The 23,174-nt window shown below is 44.3% G+C and overlaps 1 protein-coding gene across 7 annotated transcripts in view; it reads right to left on the reverse strand.

Annotated features, from left to right (window-relative positions):
• The window catches only part of LOC117896532 (synaptotagmin-like protein 4), a 53,010-nt gene that overhangs the window by 21,079 nt on the left and 8,757 nt on the right, over positions 1 to 23,174 (reverse strand). For 5 of the 7 annotated variants that reach the window (XM_034804907.1, XM_034804906.1, XM_034804911.1 and 2 more), the window contains exons 2-3: positions 2,601 to 2,942; positions 13 to 140 (exon numbers count right to left, since the gene is read on the reverse strand). In XM_034804907.1, coding sequence (XP_034660798.1) covers positions 13 to 140; positions 2,601 to 2,942 — 470 coding nt within the window. The remainder of the gene's footprint in view (positions 1 to 12; positions 141 to 2,600; positions 2,943 to 23,174) is intronic. The other 2 variants (XM_034804908.1, XM_034804909.1) reach the window with 1 other exon arrangement.

Below are 23,174 nucleotides of genomic sequence, written 5' to 3' on the forward strand. Positions count from 1 at the left end.
TAGGTTACTCACTCGATATGGTCCAGGAACGTCGCATGCTCTTCCTCAGCGCATCGCTGGTGGTCAGATGATCCACGGCACTGCAGGAGCCCACGGCATAGGCGTCCTTAATCCAGTCACCACTGGCGCTCTGTATCTCCCTGCAAGCACAACAACATTGCCATTTGAGAAACCAAAAAACATCGACAAACATTTTTCAACGCAAATTCAACGTCTGCCCGTGGAAGCGGCACAAGGCAGACTAACTGCCGCAGCGAATCGTTGCTTGTGGCAGCTTCAGCTCCACCAACACGGCGGCTACACCGAGGTGTGGACCAACAAAACGGGGCATGGAAGGGCAGCACAGCCGCACATTGGTCAAAAAACATAAAATAATAATTAATAAACAAGACAAACCCCCCAAGGACTTTAATGCTGTTTAAATTTAAAGTTTGCTGTAACAAAATTAATAAAATATTAACAAATAATTGTGTACACTTTGCTGCAAGAAAAATAATCCACTGTGCCTCGTTGCTTTTGATTGGGGGCGCAGCCAAAAACAAAGCCGAAGATCGTCAGTCGTTGACTTGTTAAACGAATTCCAAACTCAGACACACAACAGGCAGCCACAGCCAACAGACACAGCAACTGCAAGAGGCAGCCACAGCCACAGCCACAACAATTGACGCCTTCCATCGACTTTCCGACACTTGGGTTGGGTTGGGCTCATCGCAGCAGCTGCAGCAACCGGAGACGCAGCCAAATTTGGTGTGCGTCATCCGTGTTGACAGTCGACGATTGGCTGGGGGAAGGCGTGAAATGGCAGGCACCTGTAGGCGACCCGTTGAATTCTTGGCAGGGGAAATTTACATACACAAGTTGGCCAAGTTTTAATTACACAAATGCGTCTGCGTTTTGGCCTTGCGCACTGAATGTTTGTCAGTTTGCCCATTAACACTGAACACTGAACTCTCCTCTGAAAGCAAAACAAATCTGTTGGCAAATGCGGCCCGAAGTTCAGCCCCCAAATGAGCTACAAATTTGTTAACTTTGTGTAATTTTTAGATGGGGAAATGGCACAGAAATTGCCAAATGTTGACCACAGGCTGGCTGCAATGTTGGCAAATTGTTTAGTCATAAATAACGCTGGGTAGACTGTGGAAACTCTATGAACTTCAAGGAATAAGCACTTGCTTTAAGCCTTCTTTTTGCACACAAAATAAACAAAAAGGGTAAACAAATGTCATCCAACTTGGGGGGCACATCAAACGTGCAAATTGAATTTCAAATGTGCAGATGAATGGGAATATTTTTGTGATGTTTGTTGACAGTTTCACATATCGTTTTGGGGCAATTACAAAAGTGCATGCGATTACGAAAAACTCCCAAAAACAGACGGAAACGAAACGCTTAAAATATTCAAAGCAGTCGGGCAACACTCGAACAGCAAACAGCAAAACCCGAAAAATGAAAACCAAACAAAAAACGAGCTGGAAATCTGCCACATCAGGCATGCAGCGAGCATCAGCTGACGGGGATGTCCGTCTGTCTGTGTGTGTGTTTGTGGCACCTGATATGCCTATGGGGCGGTGGATACGTGGAAATGGAATTGGAAATTTGCACAAACGCGGTGTGCCCTTGCCCAAAGCAGCAGCAGCATTTCAGAGTTTCAGATATACTCCTCCATCTGAGATTCACCTTTCAATTCGAAGCTTGCGTTTTTGTTTGGTGGCATAAAATTCGTTTATCTGGAAATGAGATCCAATGGCTCCATTGTGCATATCCAGTTCCGTACATTGTTTTCCCCATTCGCGGGGCAAAAGCAACTCCAGAGAACTGCGAGCTTCGGTTGACAATTTGGTGGCCAGCGAAATTAGATTGCAACAATGAAAATTGCAACGTTCGCTCAACAATGTCGAGGGCAGACCATCAAATGGGGAGTAAAGGCAGGTAATAGGTATTAGAATGGGAGCGGGAAACGAGAACTGTTAACTTGGGGAGTTTGTGACTATGGAATAGCCTCTAAAGTTGGATTTGGCATTATTATTTATTATTTATTTACGCTACAGGGACACAAGAAAGAGGACCCTTATTGATTATGTTACAAAATGGATTTGTCTGGAGGGTTTTTAGGATATTTTATACTGGATATGGATTGTCTATTTATAAGGAATATTATGTTCCAAGGTCATGTGTCCAGAATTTATGTGAATTTTATGAATTAAATGTGAATTTGTTATGCAAAAAAAGTCAGCTTTGGGCGACTCGTCTCAAGTCAGAATCAAACTTTAATAACGAACTTCGATACCGCTTTACAGAGGTTTTTTTTACAGGGTACATTTTCTGCCCAGCAGCACACACACACACAAATGTAAAGTATAAACACCACACACAAAGACATGCCTTAATCCGAGTAAACACACAGGATACAAAGTTTCATTTAGTTTTGTTTAGTTTTAGTTCGATTTCGTGTGTGCGTTTTGTTTTTTGTATGCGTTTACAGTTGCAGAAAGCAGATTGACAGTAACAGAATGAGAGAGAGAGAAACAGAAACACAGAGAGGCACACAGAGAGAGAGAAAGGAGAGAGAGAGAGAGACAGAATGAGAGAGAGAGACTTACATTTGCTTGTAGCACACCACGCACACCCAATCCGTGGTGCGCGAGGTGAACTCGCGACAGGCTTTGCACACGCGCAGCTTGCAGACGCGGCAGGGTGCGCCGCGGTTTGTGATGCGGCCCAGTTCGGTGGTGCAGCGAGCGCAGTGACGACTCATGTCGTTGTGTGCGTTTTGGTTGTTCGTGTGTGATTCGATCTGTTGTAGTTGTTGTTGTTGTTGTTGATTTGGCTGCATTGTATGCTGTTGTTGTTGTTGTTGTGTGGCATCGTGTGGCTGCACTCCTCCACCAACGACCTTAGCCGCACCCTTGCGCCTCAGTGAATACAATTCAGCGCGCAAGAGCCTGTTGTAGTTACATATAGTAGTTGTTGTTGTTGTTGATTGTTGTTGTTGTTGTAATTGTGTTGTTGTTGTGGTGGTGTGTGGGTGGTTCGATGGGGGAGGACATAACATAATTACGTGACAGACGCATAGACATTTCAGTTGGATTTGTTGGTTTGGGGGAAACGAAAACACGTTACAAAAAGTTAACATGACACATTTTGTTATCGAATTGAAGGAGCACAGACAGAGAGAGACAGATACAGAGAGAGAGAGAGAGACAGAGAGAAAGTGACAAGCGTGTGTGTGGTGTGTGTGTTGTGGTTGGGTGTGGGTGTGCGTGTGCGTGATGTTGGTTTTAGTTGATGGAAAGAGACAAAGAATATAAAAAGAACACACAAAAAGTTGTCATTAGTTGATTTTTAGTAAGCAATTTAATCGATTTGTCAAGTGGCATTTTAATCAATTTTTATCAATTTTTTAATCAATTTTACTCAATTTTTTACTCAATTTAGTCGTTATTAGTTTCGATTAGTTAATGCAAATTTTGGTTAATTAAAGTGAGAGCAGACAAGAACAAAAACAAAGGGAAACTCAAAATATATTATGAAATGCTGCGAGAGATTTTCAAGTCTGGTTGAATGTGAATTTTTGAGTATTCCACATGGACATTGGGCATCCATTTGCCTAATTAATTACGGGTGAACCTGTACTAATTCGATCAAATGTTGGGCCTTGACAATGTGCTCTAATTGAACGACAAAGTGAGTCCCCACTGAGACAGGGAGAGGGAGAGAGCCAGAGTGAGTGCAAATTATGCAAATGTCGAACGTGTAAGTAAAAGTTTTGGCGTTTCAATTAAATTGCCAAATCAAATCTAAGTCCCGATGCCCGGTTACCAAATTAAATTGATGGACGCCACACACAGCTGCTCGGCAGCCGAGGCCGTCCGTCCCCTGTGGCAGGCTCAAGCTGCTTAATATTAACGGGCGGCTGGCAGGCCAGGGCCATAAAATAAAACAGAGCTGCCAAGCCGCACCAAGCCGAGCTGCTGACACATAAAACAAACACACACACAGCACATCACATGTGTATATGTAAATTGTGCGTAAGTGTGATGATGTGTCTGTGCAGGGAGTCACGCAGAGCGCATAAAAATCCAAACAGGATTTTTTCGGTTACTGTGTAAATTATGTCGGCACCACCCAAATGGCAAAAGCAGCGGCTCTACAGCCGCAGGAACAACAATTTTTAATTATAATTTTATCTTCAGTTGAGCATCGGGACTCAAGTGAGAGTTAGAGCGCGGAATGGGATGCGTGTGTGCTTTATTAGCGACGGAAAATCAACAAACGACAGCCATAGAACCTAGAGTAGTCGAGCGGCCATCAAACGAGCAAAAGCAGCGGAAACGGAAAGAGAAGCCCAGCCAAAGCTGTTGCATACTCTCAGGAGCACGCACACACATGCACATGGGCATGGAGTAAGAGAGAGCAACACGGAGCAACAACCACGGACCACGGACCACGGACCACAACCAGCCGGGGACATGTTTTATTGGCCTGGTTAACGCACAAGGCCTGCTGCTGCTGCTCCCCCTAACAAGCAGCAGCAACACGCTCTCGGCGCCATCCCAGTCGGCAGCTCCCCATGCCACGGACACTGGCAAAAAACTTTACTTTTATGCATAAAAATCAAAGTTCGCTTTGAGCCCAAAAGTGCCAGAAAGTTCATTTAAAACTAGAAATGGGTTTTTTTTTGTTGCCCCTGAATGTTAAATCTATGTTAAATTGGTTTACTTTCAGCTCCACGTTCAAATGGGTTAACGTCAGCTTAATGCTCACTTGAGAATTCGTTGATTGTTGGTTTGATTCATAATTGTGTATTATTTGGTTCTTACAGCCATAATTTCACTATTTTTATATTTATTAGGAATAGTTTTATTGGTCTTAGCACTGGGCGAAAATATTTACGGATTGATTTATCAGTTGGCATTTTCTCTAGAAATTAACAAAGATTTTTATAAAATAATTATAAACGCATAGCTACTAGATAGCTCTATTCTAGAGTAGAGAAAGCAGTAATTTCTAAGGTTTTTAAACTATAAAAACGAATTTGCTTACTGCTAAAAAATTATCAACTCGAAATAGATTCAAAAACAGAAAAGAATAAAAGAAAAACTCGTCTTGTATTAGGTGAATTTTGTGTTCAAAAATAAGGTTGAAAACTACTGTTGGTGACCATAACACGGAAACGCAGAAAAAATTACTTTTAAGCAGTTTCAAAGATTAATGTTCAGTTCAGTCTTCCCAATTAAATAATTTCCCATATTTTCTGTGAAGATTTTCTGACTACTCCAAGTAGCTGACACTAAACTCATAGTTCTAGCAGTATTATTACTGGGAAAAGTAAATTAACTCGAACTTCTAGCACACGCTTAATAACTCTCATTTATGTGTATCCTAATCTAAGTAGCTTTCCGCCTTTGAACATTTCTTCTTGCCGTGTAGCAATCGTCATGTTTAATGTCCCATCTGTTGGCATGTCAGGATCGCATATAGGACCGCACCAAACTCCAAGTGAGAGTGTGCCCCAGGATGGGTAAGGGAATAAAAGGGAGAAGTGTTTGCTATGGCTGTCGCTCATGCTACTGCTCCTGTTCCTGTTCCTGTTTGTGTCGTGTCGTTCGAGTGCCACCGTAGTTGTCGCTGTAGTTGTTGTTATTATGGTTGTAGCTACACGACTGCTGCTGCTGGGTTATGAATTAATAATCGTAATAAGCCATTAGGGTCGTCAGGGGGGTGGAGGAGTAGGCAGCAGTGGCTGTGCGGAACGAGGCTAACAATGGGCTGCCAAAAAGTGCTAAACCTAATAGCCATAAATTCACAGTGACCATGAAAATGGTGCAAAGACCCAGGGCTTTACCCAAGCCCCTTGGAATGTGTGTGTGTGTGTGTGTGGGACGGCAGTAGTTCCCGATAGAATATGATTAAAAACCCTAACACGGCCTAAACAAATAGCTTTACGCATGTTCCCGATTGTCCTGTGTACCCTCTGAGTATCCTCTGCCGTGCACACGGCTTATGCAAATAAGCAACTAATTAAACTGATGTAAATCAGCTGCGTTCCAGTCCGGCTCCCAATCTTCCCGGACATGCTTCTGGGGTTCCTGTGACCTTTTTGGGCGTGTGACCTTTTGGTCAGATCGAACACCTGCGCCAGCACCAAGCAGCACCCAGCAAATGGCTTATTAGATATCAAAAGGAAGATAACATTTGCCGCTTTTGTCCCTCTTTTGGCAGCTTTGATGTTGCCATGGGGCAGCCTCAGACAAGGGAAAATAATTCGCTTCTTTGAGAGCTTACCACACAGCTGAGGCAGCAAAGCAGAGCCAGCTAATGCCGGGGATTGATTTGGCATGAGCGAAATCTGGCTTATTATTATTATTTGCTGCAAAGCAAACTCCATGCCGCATCAAGCGCAGAACGCTGCAACATTTGCGGTTGCCTGCGAAAGTTGTTGTTCTTTCATAATGAGAAAACTGCGCAAAGTTTTAATGAGAACTTAAATATAAATGGGAAAAATAGAAGCAGGTTGGAAGTCTACACTTTTATCTCTATTTCTAATTTGAAATTATTAAATTTATTCACAAAATCAGGTGCTTAAATCTAGCATCCAGTTTCCATTTCCATTCTCCTATTGCTGCCACAAAATATGCCATAATTCAAATCATTTCTGACCACAGACAACGCCACCAAAAAAGGCAGCCACTGACTGGCTGTCTGCTCGGCACAGGCACAGGCACAGGCTCCTGCTGCTGTCCATTAGATTTACGATTTTAATGACGCCAAATGCTGGCGGTGATGTGCCAGAGAAAGCGAATATAAATAATTACCAGGCTAAATATGATTTGTCGAGGGGCTCTTTTTGCACTAGAAGGAACTCCAAAGGGAAGGCAAGAGATGGCAGCGGTCAGGTCTGGCCGGAAGCTGGGGCAAGGACAATGTCCAATTGCGGCAGGCAGCTCCTGCTCTCTGGCTCTCTGGCTGTGATGCTGCCTCGGACTCTTGGCCAGGCCTGCCTTGGGTCTCGTCTCGCGTTTCCGTTTCAAATTAAAACTTTTTGACAGCGTTGCGAGGCAAAAACTTGAGAGGAGGTGAGGCGGGGCAGGGGGCAGTGTGTCCGCGTGGGTGCCTGTGGCAGTGCTGCCAAGGTGGACATCAGTTGATGTAAGGTGTAGGGCGGCTTTAAATTAAAGCAAGTAATGCGCTCCCATGCCCTAGCTGGGCACCGGAAATGGCCTGCCATTTGTGCGCCCTTTAATTATGCAATGCACGACAAAATGGCGTCACTCGAGCTGCTCATATGTGTGTGTGTGTCCGGAGTAAGTGCTTGAAAATGTTATTAGTTTTAATTAATTTTAAATGTGCCACTCATAGGCGGGACACGCAACCCTTGCTGCCTGTTGTGGCACTCGCACTTGCAGCCTGTAAATTCCGCTGTTTTTTTTGGCGGAAACAGCACATCAGCATAAATATACTTCTGTGAGCTCGAGCTCAAATCAAATTAAATGCGAATTTTGTTGAATTTAAAGCACCCGTCGCCGCCGCCACACGTGTCGTATACTTAATTTGGCAGCAGAATAAACCTAAATAAACGTTGATGGCCTTTGCCCTTTTTTTTGCGGTGTCCTTTGCCTCGTTTAAGGCTCCCTTTAGCGTCAGAGTAGAGCCAGCGGATGCATCAACTTTATTGAGTTGTTTGCCACACAACAGGCAGGACATTCACACTAGCATCTACGGCTAAGCCTAAGCCTGTTACAACTGCAATCCAATTACAGCTTCCGTTATAGAGTTCCAGATAGAAGCTGCTGATTTCAGGGCAGGAAATGCGCAAACTAAATCCCTAATGACTGTCCGTTAGGGTATTCAATCTCGATACACACCTCGCAGCAGCCTTTTTCCTCTTGTTAAACTTCGATTTGACAATGATAACCGGGGAGGGAGCAGGCAGCCAGGCAGGCAGGCAGGCAGGCAGCAGACAAGGGTTCCGGCAGCCCTCAGCTGTGCCTGGGCATTTGCATAATTACGTATAGCCAGGGACAAAGGGTAGCTGGAATGGGTCTGGGATGTGTCGCCTCATACGAGTACATTGACACCGGGACGGGGGTGGGATGGGAGACGAGTTGGTGGCTGGCTGGGTGACTGGGGCATCGTGTTGCAGAACTTAACGAGTATATCTGTGTGTTGGCCGTGGCTGCTGCAAATTAATGGCTTTGGCCTCCATGCCCTTTGCCCCTTTTCAGCGGCTTGCGCCCCGACCCACCCCCGGGCAAGGGTTTACATTAGCTTATGGCTCATAAGGCGGTGTCCTTTAGTCTGGTCTGTGCAGGGCTTAAGTGGCCATCTGCAGATGAATGATACCCGACAAGACAACAGCCCAGACTCCCTTTCGCTCATAATTAAGCTAATAATAATGATAACTTTCGGTTGTGGGGTTGGTTGTGTGGTGGATTTTGAGGAAGTGTAAATGGTTGGTAAAGTTATCTTTGGGTTTGTTAAACGAGCGGAAACTCTTTGCCGCATGTAAATGAGCACTTAACACGCTACGTATGCGCAATATGCATGCAGCTGCATCACGCATACGCCGGCAGGTGTGTGTGCCACAGCAGCTGCATCCCAAATGGTCTGCCAATCCCTCACGCAAAAAATTGTATAAAAGTTAACAGGATTATGCAGCGACTCTTCAGGCATTGCTGCATAATTTAGCAAAATGCAAACAAGTTTTAAGAGCAATCCGGTAGGAAATGGACACTCCTCAGGGGGAGTATAAATTTTGTGTGTGGCACACAAAAATTTTGATTGCCGCGAAAAGACGCACAAAAATGAGCGACAAGATGAAGTGCTCGCAGCAGCCATGTGACTGGGTCTAAGCCCTATATGGGGCAGAGACGCAATACACAAATAGACCGTGAGAATGGGAGATGGGAGAGCGCAGGAGCGAGAGGGAGAGGGAGACTCTGCCGCCCGCTGAGCCATCTGCCATCTGCCTGCTATCTTGTGTCGCTGCAAGGTCGTTCCATTTGTCACATTTCTGACAGTTTGCAAAAGCGATTGCCAAATGGCAAACTAGAAAATTGTGTCACTTGTTTTGCGCTGAAGCTGAAGCTGAGACTGAGGCTGTGCCTGAGAAGGAAAGCACCTGCTGTTGGCCAATCCAAGCCCAGCGAGATTTATGGCCGCACTTCTTGTACCGCTGCTGAATCTGTTACTGCTGCTGCTGACATTTGTCTTAGCCAAAGTTTTTGGCTATCCAGAGCTGGGCAAAAATCCACTGCCATAATGGCACAGAAATTGCCAAACATTTATTACTTAATAAACGCGGCAAGAATTCACTTTCAGCCGCAAAAACAGAGCCAGAGCCAGACCCAGCACCAGCCACGCTTCAGCAACAGCTCCAGCCCCACTCCAGGGTCAGAGCCAGCTCCATTCCCGCTTCAGCTCCACCTCCCAACTCCAGCTACAGCGCGAAAGAAGGAAATTGAAAGAGCCCCAGCCGACGGGGAGCAAAAAAAAGAATGAGAAACTTTTTTTGTAAAGGGCTTAGAGGGGGTTTTGCTCTTCGAGTTGTTTTCGCAGCAGTTGTTGCCTTTGTTGTTGTTGTGTCTTTTTACAGCGCTTAACTGAACCATTCGTGCGTTAAATTATAGCCAAAAGTCTTTTGGGTTGCCCTGTTCGTAGTCTTCGTAGTCCAGCGAGCCCGTTGCCTGAGATTTGCTTTACGCGCCAAATCAAACAAATCGTCAATTTGTACTTTCATTTACTTTCCTGTTCGCTCAACAATAAACTGGGGCCAAGAGCTGTGTGGGGGGAGGGTTAAGGCAAAGGTGGATCAAAGTGGGTGGGGTGCTTGGGTTGGCAGAGCGGAGCAGAACGCACCGGAAATCGCACGGCTGCCATTTTAAGCACCAGCTAAATAACAGTTAATCGACGCATCGCCTGTCAGCGTTGTCATCGTCACCATGATTGCCACTCCATTGTTGCTATTAGCCCAGGTAATACACTTACAGAGGGTATAATGATAAAGGAAAGAGGTTTAGGCGAGAGGCACACAAACGCTAGACAGTCGGAGAGGTGAAAAAAGTCAAAGATTTGTTTTTTAAACAAAATATTGATATGAGGGCCATCAGACTTCTTTTATCATATATTTGAATTAAATGTAATGCCAACAATCAATCTGCGAGAGTATTTTAAGCTGCGCAGTCGAAGCTTCCTCTACTTTCTTGTTGCTTTTCCTGTTTGCTGTTATTCTTGGCCCTCCACTCGCTGTTGACCATTGTCTCTGTTATTTTTCTCCCCCATTTTTGGTCTGTTTGCCCGGCCTGGCCCGTTTGTTTGTTTGCTTTAACTTGGCGGGCAGCGCGCCCTTTTTCGCAAAAAACAACACTGACCAAGGGAAAACGTATTTTTAATTGACATTTGAGGGACTTAATTGGGCCCGGCCAGTCCATTGTCTGGGGGCAGACGCATAATTTAGCATGAAATGATGATCAAATGAGGCGTTAACGAAGCGTTAGAGGAATTCTGCCTATAATGGCAGGGAAATGTTGCGAGGGAAAGGCAAGTTTTGGCACAGTTCCAACTTTTCTTTTTATATTTAATCTAAGATTAAATTACAAACGCTGTGAGCTGCAAACCTGTTGCTTTTTACACATCTGAGACTTCACTTTTGCTGCATGCAAAATCAGTTGATATCCCTGCGGCAATTGGATACTTTTCACAGCTGACCCATTTGTCAGCAGGTTGTAAACGATATTTTAGCAATCGGTTTGTGTCCCACATTGTCGCCGCTCATTATCCTAATGAAATGCGGTCATCCATCAAAGCATGGAAGGGAAAGAGTAGGCTCTGGGTGTAGCTCCGCTGCTCCCTTTTTTGGGGCAGGCAATACAAAATCATGTTGCCCGTGTAATGAAACACGATTTCTGTTGCCTTTTCAATAAGCAATCAATGGAGCCAAATTGTGCGATGTGAATCTAGAGGAAGATTAAATGTACGAGCCATGTACTCGTGTATCCCCGCAGGAATATGCTGGATGGGCACATGCTATGCATGTCGCATGACTCCCTCCATTGAATGCCACAATAATGCTCGGGCATATTTCAATATTCGGAGTACTCCATCGACATGGATATGGCTGTAACATGGGTTAGTTTTGAGCGCATGTGCAAATACAACAACAAAGGGACAACATTTTTGTGTGAGGAAACGAAAAAAACGGAAAAGCCTGCTGCATTGTTGGCCATATTTTGTGATTAATATTTGATAAGTCCCACATGTACACATGTAAATATGTATCTACATGTATGTATGTATGTACGTGTATGTAAACTAAGCAAAATCAATATCAGGTAAGCGAGTGGCTCGGCTCCTGCTGGAGCGTGAAGTGCCAGTGAATATTTAGCAGCGGAACGTGCAAACAAAACGTGAAATATTTTTGGACTGGACTGTGGACTTGCCTCGAATGGTCACTCCTGGTGTGTGTGTGTGTGTGTGGGTTGCCTTTGGAAAATATTCCATTGAACCCGCTCGGGGGATAACGGTGTCAGTGTGTTAATATTCAAATCGAAGGAGCAGCCGGCAGCAGGATAGCAGGATACCAAAAAGTCATTGACATGAAAGTCACGTAACCCGACTTAAGTTTCGACTTTGCAGAAGACTTTCCACAACTTCGACTTATTGACAGACGCGCCGAAAGTTATGAAAACATTAAAAAGAAACGCCACCCGCCCACGCCCTGAAGGCTGAGGCCCAAGCCAAACAAGACGCCAAAAAGGGTCTCCGCCGGTTGGCAAAAAACCCGAATCACAAATGGAGTAATGGAGAAGCGAAGAGAAATGCGAAAACGAAACAAAATTGCTAAACACTTAGTCAAATGAAGCTGCGACTGCGACTGAGACAGCGACTGGGCGGAGACTATCCGGGCGAGAGCGCATTTTCCGGACGAGAGCTTCGGAAAATTTGCTTCTACTTCGTATAAAATTATAAATTTATGGCTGGCGTCTGCACAAAAAAATAAATATAAATACATACAACAAAAAAGTGCGGCAGGGCCTCAGGGTAGAGGCAAGAAAATGCCTGAACTGGACGGGACTTTAAACGCTTGACTAGAGCCGGAGGCAGAGGCATTTATCCCCTCTCCACCCCTTGGTTAAAGGCGCCAAAATAGTCGGCATTCATCTGCTTGAAAAGAGTGTGAAAAGTTGTTTGCTTCTAGCTGTGGAAAAAATTGCAGAAAAATCTCTTTTTAGTTAAAATCTAAACCCACATTTTAGGCGCGCAGTTGAAAAGGTTTCTTATTAATATTTCATCTGCAAGCAGATTTTCTGCAGCATCATTGAAGTTATTGCTAGATAGGCACTCGTTCTGAGAGCATTTTCCACAAAATTAATCTCGTTTGCAGCGGATGAACACAAAGCACCTGCTCAGACCAAGAGCAATCGCATGATTTACACATTTTTAATGCCGAAATTCAAGTGAGATCTTAAGTTTATAAACAAGTCTACGAGCTGCGTGAACTCTGTGACACACACAAGGAAAAATCAACCCAAGCCACCCGCATTCAGAGTCACATTCAGACTCACTCGGGCAGTGCCACACTCAACGTCTAACCGTAAATAAAGTTGACTCGCCATCGCCATTGAGTGCTACGTGCCACCGCCGCCGACAAATTGTACGTGCGTAAATTGGCTGGCTGCCAAAAAGGTTATTGACTTATGGCCAGAACCAGAGTTACAGTCATTGCCGGCACACAAATTTGGCCAACCAAGTGCCGTTGCCTGGCGGAGTCGGACGTCTTCCGTTTTGGGGCCGACACGACACCAATGCCCGTGCCCCTGTCCCTGTCCCTGGCCCTCGAGATGGACCGTTTCCTCTGGCCGAGCGTGACAATGTTCAATTCATTGCCTGCCATTCAGAATTTTAAGTAATTGAAGGCAACGACAACGCACACGCTAACTAGCCAACAATTCCGTTTAATTATGTAATGTCCAGACGATTTATGACACAGGCCAGCCACTGGCTACCACTGCCTGAAGTGAGCTGAACGAACGGAATTTGCATTTTCACCAAATTGCTACTCAGTTGGCCCAAAACGGGAGGACACGCTCTCTCTCTCTCTCTCTCTGGAATGTACCCACATACGAGTACTCGTATAATAACTGGCACAAAGTAATCCCCACAACTGGCTGCTAAATGAATTATTCGCATTAGAGCGAGACTTTGGGCAAACGTGGCCAAAGGTCAGCCAACTGTTGGCGGAATATAAATTGAAATTGAAATTGGAAAATCTTATTAAGGCAATGTCAAGGCTGCGATAATTTATCGAGTTAAAGGTCGATTATTGAGTTAACAAATTACCGTGCAACTTTGTTGAAACCTTTCGTGAGAGTATGATAAATGCAGCTCAGATTTGAGTTTATTGCATTTAAATGTGAGTTGCAGCTGCAAATTGAGAGGTAAATGCATCGGTGCACAAATGTCTGCCATGAATATAAATATAAATCTATGTGGAATCCAAGTGCTAAGTACTAGCTTTGTGTCGGTTGAGTGTAGGATGTATGCTGTCGCTGATAAGTGTATTTAATATAATTGTGTACAATGATTGTAGATATTTATCCAACAATTAATATATGTAAAAAATAGTAAGCAATTGTGGGTTCCTTTTACATTACTATACAGAGATTCACAGAGATTCTCGGAGTTCAAATGCTTCATGAGAAATGCTTACAAAAAATGTGACCTGCGTAAACATTGCAGAAATTGTCATGCCAAAAATCGTTAAATTTAGCTCTTAAATTCTCTGAGTTGCAGCGGAAAAACTTCCTTTATATTAAAGGATTTTATTTTTAATGCTTTCACAAGAAAATGGACAAAATGTGTGCATGATTTTGGTGAATTTACATTTATAGTTTCAATTCCCTTCACTTCAACGAAAACTAATCCAAAATCCAAGCCAAGCCGCTGCACATTTTCTTTTTTCGTATCAAATTTGATTCCTTCCTGCTGCTCCTAAAATAGTTACTTAATTTATGAACACTTCATCTAGTGTCATAAATAGCCATTCATGTCGCTTTTGAAGCCAAACTGAAATACAAGACGTTTGGCACTCCAACAATCTTGGCCAAAACAACTAAAAAAATCTGGCTCTTTCGCTGACTCTGTCGCTGGCTCGACTTTAGGTACGGGTGGGCGGTTTGTTTGAAATCTTATTGGTCATATATGTACCAAGGTGTGTATATATAGCTGCACATATCGCTGCTGTAGTTGGCTGTTAATTCTGCACATGTGGCGCAGCTCCATGCGGGGAACAACAGGCACGGCGCGGCGCGGCTCGGTTCGGTTCGCTTGCCATTTTCGATTCGATTTTGTTGCTGGCTTTTTGCCACTTGGGCTGGCTATAAAATTTATGACAAAAACTTAATTCAATTTGAGCCATGTGTCAATCAACAGCTGCATTTAAGTGGAAAATTATGTGCAGCCAGGCGGGTGTGCGGGTGGTGGTCCGCTCCGTCAGTTTATTTTGACACATTTTTACAGCCCAACATTGAACATTGAGCGTGTACGCTTCAGGAATGGATTTTAAATATTTAAACAGCAACTTGATTTAGCAGTTGTTGCCCCTGTTGCATGTGGCACAGATTTTTGCCAGCGAGTGGCTATTAATATTAAATGAAGATTCCGAAACTGACAGCTGCTAATTACGAGGGTCGGGGACGACCTTTCTTTATTTTGAGCAGCTTGAAAGTGCAGTCTGGCAACCTTGGCAGCTGCTGGCAGTCCCTGGTAGCCCTGGCAACCCTGGAAACCTCTTTCCACGCTGATTGACCGCATTGCAAGATGCAATTTGATTTGTTTACCCACACGCTGCGACAACAGATGACATATTCAATCGAATGGGACTTCATTAGAGCGCGCTGTGGAGCGCAGTAAATTATCTTTTTGCTTGTCGGACATAATTGAGCTCCGAATGGCACCTGTTGGTGGCTTGAGGTTCAATCACGGCACACACATTCCGACAACAAGTCGCTCGACCTGACCTGCTTGTGTCACAGCCAGCAGCAAGATGTCGAGAGGATGCGAGACTCCGCATGTGGCGCTATCTGCCAAAGGCCACGGCTATGCAACAGGCAAATCATGCTTGCCCCCATGTGGATACATGGGATTGAGGAACGTGGCTTGAGTTCGTGATCCGACATGACAGGCCAAACGGGGAACGAGGCACGTGGGGGCGAACGCTCTTCAAACGAGCGGCTGAGCATTAAAAATTGATTGTGCTGGAAATGACAAACGCAGCAAAAGGCAGCCACTCACATATGTATGAAAGGCAGGCAGGCAGGCAACCCACACGAGCGACCACAATGAAAGTGTATCAATTTTATTTGCCATTCGGAAATGTCAAAATGTGTTCAGCGACGACAGCCTCTCTCATTGCTCCCCTGCTTCCCACCCCCCAACAAAGAAAGCGAGCAATTTGGCCAAAAGCCACAAGGAAACAAAACCCACAGTGACGGGTTTTGCTCTGTGCCCCGTGCCCCGTGGCCCCCCCTTTCAATTTGCATTTGGCTGAGGGCCGGCCGGCATGTGTGTGTGGCTGACGAATGTGCGTGCGATTGGCATCGCTTTTGCTTTTGCGTTAGCTGGCACTGCCATCACGCATACGCAGCGTTGTAGCGGGGTCCGGGCAACCGGTAATTGGAAAATCATCCATTACGAGCGGCTAATGGAAACTCGGTAAAATTGTCGCTAAATTCGATTAAGTGTGTAAGCTTTGATATCGATGAAATGTTACCCTAACCAAGGCCCATGCCCAATCCCAATACCCCATCCCATGCCCCCCTCGTGTTTGTATCGCTGTTTTTGGGTTTGACTGATTGCCTGACTCTCTGTCAGTATAGGCCAATTGGTTTGCCTTCTCTGCTTTGACAGCTCATCCTGTGCCGCTGACTCTGACTCTGCCTCTGCCTCTGGCCACGCATAATTATGTAACTCAATTTGATGCTGGCATTATTTATAAACGCAATTTAATTAAATTTCATGCTGTGCCACCAAGCAGAAGTACAGATATAAATATGTATATTTGTTGTGCATCAAACTGGGATTTCGTATGATTAAAAGCAGACCAAAGGCGGCCTTTTGTGTCTATTAATTTTGCTACTTTGCTGAGGGCAAAGCAAGCTGCAACTTCAAGAGAAATTATTCCATTATCACGTAGTTCGAAAGAAGTATCTGTACAGGCAATAGTGGCTGCTTAATCTCTGCCCAACTTTACTCATAAATATTTTGAATTTATTTCTAAACTTATTTTCAATTCTGAACTTTCATTTCCATTGCCCAAATGATTTTTCCTGTGGCCTGACAAACGCAAGTTATTAAATAAAATTCTATGAATAGTAAATGCATTTTTTTTTTTGCATTTTGCAATCAAAAATACATATATAAAATAATAGAAAAAAGTCGTTGGCCCAGTGTGAACCTGAACTTTAGCCGTGACTTTTAGTTCTTTGGCGTGGAAATTATATATGTATGTACAAATGTTTATACAAATAGAATTGCACTTGAAACTTTAACTTGCCTGCCAGTTGCAGTTTTCAATTGAAAGTTTTGCCTGCCATTCTCCTCGATTGGCTGCTGCTCTCCCCTAACTCTGCCTGTTGGCATTTTTCAGTTATTTATTGATTGGCGCTGCTAAAGTTGGCGTAAAGTTTCAGATTTAAATGGCCTTAAAGTCAATATAAATAAATAAAATAGAATCTTTATGAACTTAATCCGGTTGTCAAGTGGAAACCAGCGATGGGTGCAAAGAGGTCAAGTTTCCTTCACGTTGTCAGAGGATTGTCTAGAAATATGAGCAGACCAGCTCTGGTGGCATAAAATGTCATTTAAAAATGGTTATTCGAGACCAGCAATGGCTGAAGTGTCTAGCACAAATAAAGAATATTGTTTATAGTAATTCGAACTGGAAATTTGTAATTTTTATACACAAAACTCCACCCAGAAGAGGTTCACTGAACCTCGACTGAATCGATCTGCGAGAGTTTCTTTACGGATCTTTCGTTTGCTTCGTTTAATTGACGATGACCCAGCTAAATGCTTAATGTTGAACTTCCGTGCAAGTGGCAGATATACTTATTAAATCAATTAAGGTAACCAACAATGCTTTCTATGGACCATGGACCACGAACCATGTTCGTGGCCATTTCTGCTGTCTCATAGGGAGCGGACCACAACTTTCCATTGGCTCTCCCTGTGAAATGTTGAGCGTAATGTGCAATAATGAGCATCATGTAATGCCAGACACGATGGCAGCTGCAGCTGCACCAGCCAGGGAGCAAAAGTGAATGCAACGACAACAAATTAACATTTTTCGAACAAACTCTTAAGCGCCGACATGCGTTGACACTTTTGGGGCTAAAATTGCGTACAATTACGAGACGGAGCGGAAAACTGGTGGAAAATGTTTGGTTTTGTAGCAGCAGAAAATAAAACAAAACGCAGAGCCGCTCCACGGCGCTCCATGCTGCTCCACACTGCCCCGCATTGTGCCGGCAAATCGCATTTGTTGCGCAGTTGACAGTTATAAAATGGAAAGGTTATCTAAAAGTCTGAAAAAAAGACTCCATAGACAGGCAATGCAGCTGAAGAAAGCGCCAGGCAGTGGCTCTGTTGCTGCCACAGTACGGAGTATCTGTCAGGGACAGTGACTGATGGTCATGGCAGCGCCATGAGGCACCACCAGTTCGATGCTGACCAAGCAGATGATGCTCCAGCTTCTGTTGCTGATACTTCGCTACTGCTGCTGCTTCTGATGATGATTATGATGATGATGAAGATGACGGGGCAGCATTTAACAAGCATTTAGCTGTTGAATAACTACGGCTCTATATAAATTATGGCAGCCAGTTACCAAAGAATGTTTTGTACTGCCAAAGAGAGCGTTTACAAAACGTTGCAAGTATTGTTCAGTGAGTTTAGAACTCTTATAGGTACAGCAGCATTAGCTTTCCCTGGAATAATACTCTCTTGCCTTTGCCTTTGCCTTTTTGGCCTCTGGGCAGGCACTTTGTAGCTGCTTTGATGCATTAAGTGAGTCCCCCAGGTGGAGTAGGTCATGTAATGGCATCTGCAGTCCACATTCTCAAATATGCTAATCCAATGCACAGTCCACAAACCCACAAACGACCCACATCCGAGTGCACATTTGTTGGCCAGGTTTGGCCAGGTTGAGGGCAAGGCAAGGCTGCTTTTAGCCATGGCCTTCTATTGGGGCCAGATTGTAGATATTAGAGCGTAAAGAATCTGAAATTACCGAAGAGTAAAGTCGAACCTAGCCAGGGTTTCTCATGTTTTATTCCTCGATAATAATGGTCAGCTATACCAGGAAGCTGCATCTAAGGGAATTCTGGGAAACCATTTTGTGATTCTCGATTTCATAATGATGTGTGATGCTGATGGGTTTGCATCTCTACACTCGCAAAAAGGTATTCTAAGACACTGTAACCACTTTCAAAATACTTTCATAATCTCCAAGAAATGTTTCTAAGCTCGAACAACTTTTCAACTGCACAAGAAACAATTAAAAAATGTTTCCAAAAGACAGTAGAAAAATTCTAAATTCTTTTGGAGTAGCTAAAATACTTAAACTTTCCGCAGTGCACTTTGTAGCTTCTGCATATACCCAGTGAAGTAAGAAATGAATCCCCCCCTCACACGAAGGGACAGTCTGCTGGGCAGGAGCTGCTCTTGGTTGCATGCAACAGTAGCAGCAGCAGCAGCAGCAGCAGCACAAGAGAGGCACTCTGGACTGGGCTGTGTGGCAAATGAAATTCACTTTTACCCATTCTTCAACCCGGTCTTTGCAGCAGGTCAGGTTTTTCAAGCACAGTTGGGGAGCCTGGCTACAGTGGCTGGTTGCTCGATGCGTCGACCGGTTTCTCCCCACTCCCCCCCTGCTGCATGCAGCTGGAAAATTTGTTTACAACAATACTCTCTCGGTGCTCTCTCTCTCTCTCTCTGTGTCCGTTGTGGAAGTTCACTTGAGTGTGTGGCGCGTGTGGGGACTCTTACTTTCAATTTCTGAACTCATTAGCCAGCCACTGGTACAGGATCAGGTCTGCTCTGGCTCTGGCTCTAGCTCTGGCTTTAATTTCATAATGGCAACAGGGCCGTACAAGCCGCACTTGGAGTGCACAGAGCCAGCCCGAGAATGTTCGCCAAAAGTATCTTTTCTTTTTGTGTTTGGGCAACTATGCTTTTGATGGGCTGCTAAAAACTTTCTCTGCGAATAACTTTTGCCCCAAAGATTCGACAGGCAGCAGCAACTTCGGATTTGGCAACAACTTCAGTTTTTGCTGTTTCAACTTAAAGCCGCTTCTGCTTGCTTGTGTGAAGAAACTTTTTGTGTGTGCCACAAGTTTTTTTGGGGCAAGCTCTTGACAGAGATTCGGGGTCTCAGTCTCTGTCGGTGTATAGTTATTTTCCTGAATTAACAAGAAGACCCCTCCGTGTGTGTGTCTGCGGCTGCTGCAAAATGTGTTTGCATTGCAATGAAATTGGAAACGAGATCTGCAAAAGTTGAGTAATTGAGCTGATTCTGGGGCCACTCTACATGGGGGACAGAGAACCTTTTCTCTGTTCTCTGGTCGAATGAATCGTGCCACAGCAATCATTCGTCCAACTGGTTGGACCAAGTCCGACCAAGTTTTAGACCAAAAAAGGGAACAATGCAAGAGCCGAGGCGGAGCCGGAGCCAGAGTCACAGAGAACAAAGCAATAAAAGGCCCGAGAAGTGGGTTGCCGTTGCTGCTTGTTTGCTGGGAATGAAGAAATGGAAATGCCTTGGAAAAGTGAAGGAAATGCAACGTGGCCAGCAGGCGGAGGCAGCAGAGTCGGAGTGGGTAAACGCATATGCTTGACACGGAAAATGCAATCCCCGCTGCATACTAATGCTGCACAACCCCCCATGCTGAGAGACACAAACCAAGGAAATAGATGCTCATAAAAATTACTTTGATGGCTTTCAAATGCCAGCCAAAGCCCCAGCCGCAGCCGAAGCCAATCCATAAGCGGTCGCTCATGTCAGCTGAAAGCAACTCGAAACAGAAACAGAAACAAAAACACTCAACCCGAAACCCACACACAAAAGTGCAGCCCACAGTCAGTCCTCGGAGCGGCAGTAGCAACTGGCGACTGGCGACTTGATTTCAACGAAATCGAACATTCATGTGGGTAGAAGCCGAGTGAAAATTGCGTGCAATTATACAAAGATGATATCAGGCAAGGGAGTAGCAACAGCAGCAGTGACTCCTCGGGACACAGATTGGCTACTTTGATGAGGCGCCCTTAGGCTCTGCTTTCTGTTCAGCGCTAATATTTGCTTGGACTTTTATTGCTTTTATTGCAGTCAGCCGAACTGGTTATGGAGCCAATCGACGGCTATAAATAAATAATTATTTATGAAATGCAATCAGAGTAGAGGCAACTGTCGTAGACGCTGTCCATGGATTGTCATAATAAATAAATAAAGTACAAATATGAAGTAAAATTTTAATAGTTTCAACAAAATTGCTGCAAGTTCTCAGACAAATGTTTTACACTCTAAATAAATTATAGACAATATTTATTTTTGGCCAGGAAATATTCTGCATGTGTCTGGAAAGCCTCAAATTTATTTTTAAAACGTTTAAAGCTAAACAAACAATAAATTAAAATGTAGCAAAGTCAATGTGTCCTGCACATTTAATTCTAGTCTTTCCTCAATCATTAATTATAAATATGAATACGTTTCTGCTCAGCCAGCCAGCTAATGTACCCCATTCTAATGTCAGTCAGTGAGTCAGCCAATAATTAAATGGCTAAATGCAGCTTAAGCGTGTTCATCTGGAGCTGCCCCGGACTGGTGACGGACCCACTCACGTAACCAAGATAGACAATTCAATTTTAGTCAGCTTATGGCCATTGTTATGGCTGTTATTTGCTGACTTACATTTGGAGCTGCTGGCCAGCAGCAGGCAGCAGCAGTGCTGACCGTTGGCGTTTCCGACAAACAGTGCAAAAACAAAAACAAAACGATACGAAAATAAACCGCACAGCCACCACGTACTGTGCGGGCTGGCTGACTGTTTGGGCCATTCAATAAGAATTTCAATCGCCTCGGCGACACATTGCTCGGGCACTTCAAGGCAGCTGATGCCACGCAAAAAGCCAAAATATCAACAATAACACAGCAGCTCGCACTTTTGGCTACTTTGGAGCTGCTGCTGTTGCCCCAAAAATTGTTACGGTTTGGGAGAATTTAGCTAAAAGTAATACGAAGCTTGGAGTACACTTTGTGGAAGTTTTGGGTTTGAGCTGCTGATTGTTGCTAGTTCTGTTGGTGGGCTGTTGGAGATTTATTTCATGACTATTGAAAATATAACGACTACTGGGACAAGCTTCTTCATCTGCCTGCCAAACTTCTACACCGAGAAATATAACCCCTCTTTGAAAGCGTGTCAAAAGTCACAAAGTTCTCAGCTTAGCCTCTCCCCCAAACACTTGCATTTCCGTTGGCCGCCAACTGATTCATCGATGTGCGAATACTTATAGACACACACAGCAATACAATATACACAGACACAAATAAATATCTATAGAAATATCTGTTTGATTAAATCAGCCCCCATTCTGCTGCTGCTGCTGCTGCTGCCGCCGCTTGTTTACAGATTTTTTCCGTCACATTCTCAAATATGTTTCACAGCCATTTTGGCCATTGAATTTGTCAGGCACGGCACAGAAAATACAACACGCGAAAATACATACAACCGAGTCAAACAGAGTCGCCGGCAACCATTGACGAACCTGGACAGATTCTGGCCAGATTTTGCTGTTGTTTCAGTCTTTGTTTTTGTTTGGCTCTCGGCCAGCTCAATTGCACGGCTTAATGTGATTTGACCAATTTGGGAGGGGAGCTCTGTGTCCAAAAGGCTGAGCGTTAATTTGGCTATAATTATTCTGGCATGTCTGTGGGATAATTGCGCCACTGGATCCGGCGAATAATAATGAACAAATCGTGGCGAATTCTAGTTGTGCGATTGTCGTCAAAAAGAATTGAAAGTGAGTAAAAATGGAAACCAAGAGGGGAACTCCATTCAGTGGGTTAACCTTTCTCCAAGCTGCAGTGCCACTCCCCTGGCTGCCATTCGCTTTCTTTCAACATTTTTGATGCTCTTCGGCAGCAGCTTCAGCATTGTCATCATCATTTGAGTCTCCATTTTGATGGGTCTCGTTAAATTACAGCTAACCCGAATTTGCATTTGACTTGATTAAGGTTTTTGCGAGCAGTCCAGTTCGTTCTTTAGATCCACCAAATAGATATTTGGCCCAAAAGCCAAGCCCTGTCTCAGCTCTCGATGGAGAGTTGCTGCCGCTGCTGCTGTTGTTTCTGTGGTGGTGGCAGCTGTTTTCTGTTTCATAAAAATGCAAATAGCTGCCGCGTACAACAACAACAGCAAGTTCAATGGGTGCAAAAAAGTAAGAGAAACATCGTTATTAAACCCACAAACAATAACTGTCACCAGTTCGCTGCATTAATTACAGACATATTCGGTGGCAGGGAAACACACAAACGAGGAAAAACATTCTCTGAGAGAGATATTCCATGTTTTGCAGCGGAAATAGAAAAAGACCAGGAGCAGGCGAGAAAAGCAAACACGACAGAAATTAAGGAAGCTGCTGAAAAGATAATGATAAATGTTCGAGCGATGGGCGGGAATGGGCTGGTCCCGGTCCCAGTCCGAGCCGGTCCGACTGAATATTTATGAATGATTAATGAATGGCAAGACATGGCCCGAAGCGAAAAGAAAATCTCCAATTACCTCAGCCTGGGACGAAGAGTCTCAAAGTCTACTGGCATCAGACATGGTCAATGCACCCCGAGCGTGCCACAACTTAGAAGCGAAACTTATCTCCAAAGTGTGTTCGGCTCCACCTCAGTTCGTGCGAGACGGCAGAGACATGACATAATGTCCAAATATTTGGATCTTGAAGCACATAAATAAATCCACACAAAGTCTTTCTAGTTTGATTTTTATAGCACATCAGATAAGAGCTCAAAAAAGTAAGCTCATTTCGGCCTTATCGCGCACAAAGAAAACACAGCAGAAAGCAAAAGACAAGCGCAACGATGAGACGATGAAATGTTTTTCCAAAACTAACAA

The sequence above is a fragment of the Drosophila subobscura genome, chromosome O (assembly GCF_008121235.1).
Source record: "Drosophila subobscura isolate 14011-0131.10 chromosome O, UCBerk_Dsub_1.0, whole genome shotgun sequence".
Classification (NCBI taxonomy): Eukaryota; Metazoa; Arthropoda; class Insecta; order Diptera; family Drosophilidae; genus Drosophila; species Drosophila subobscura.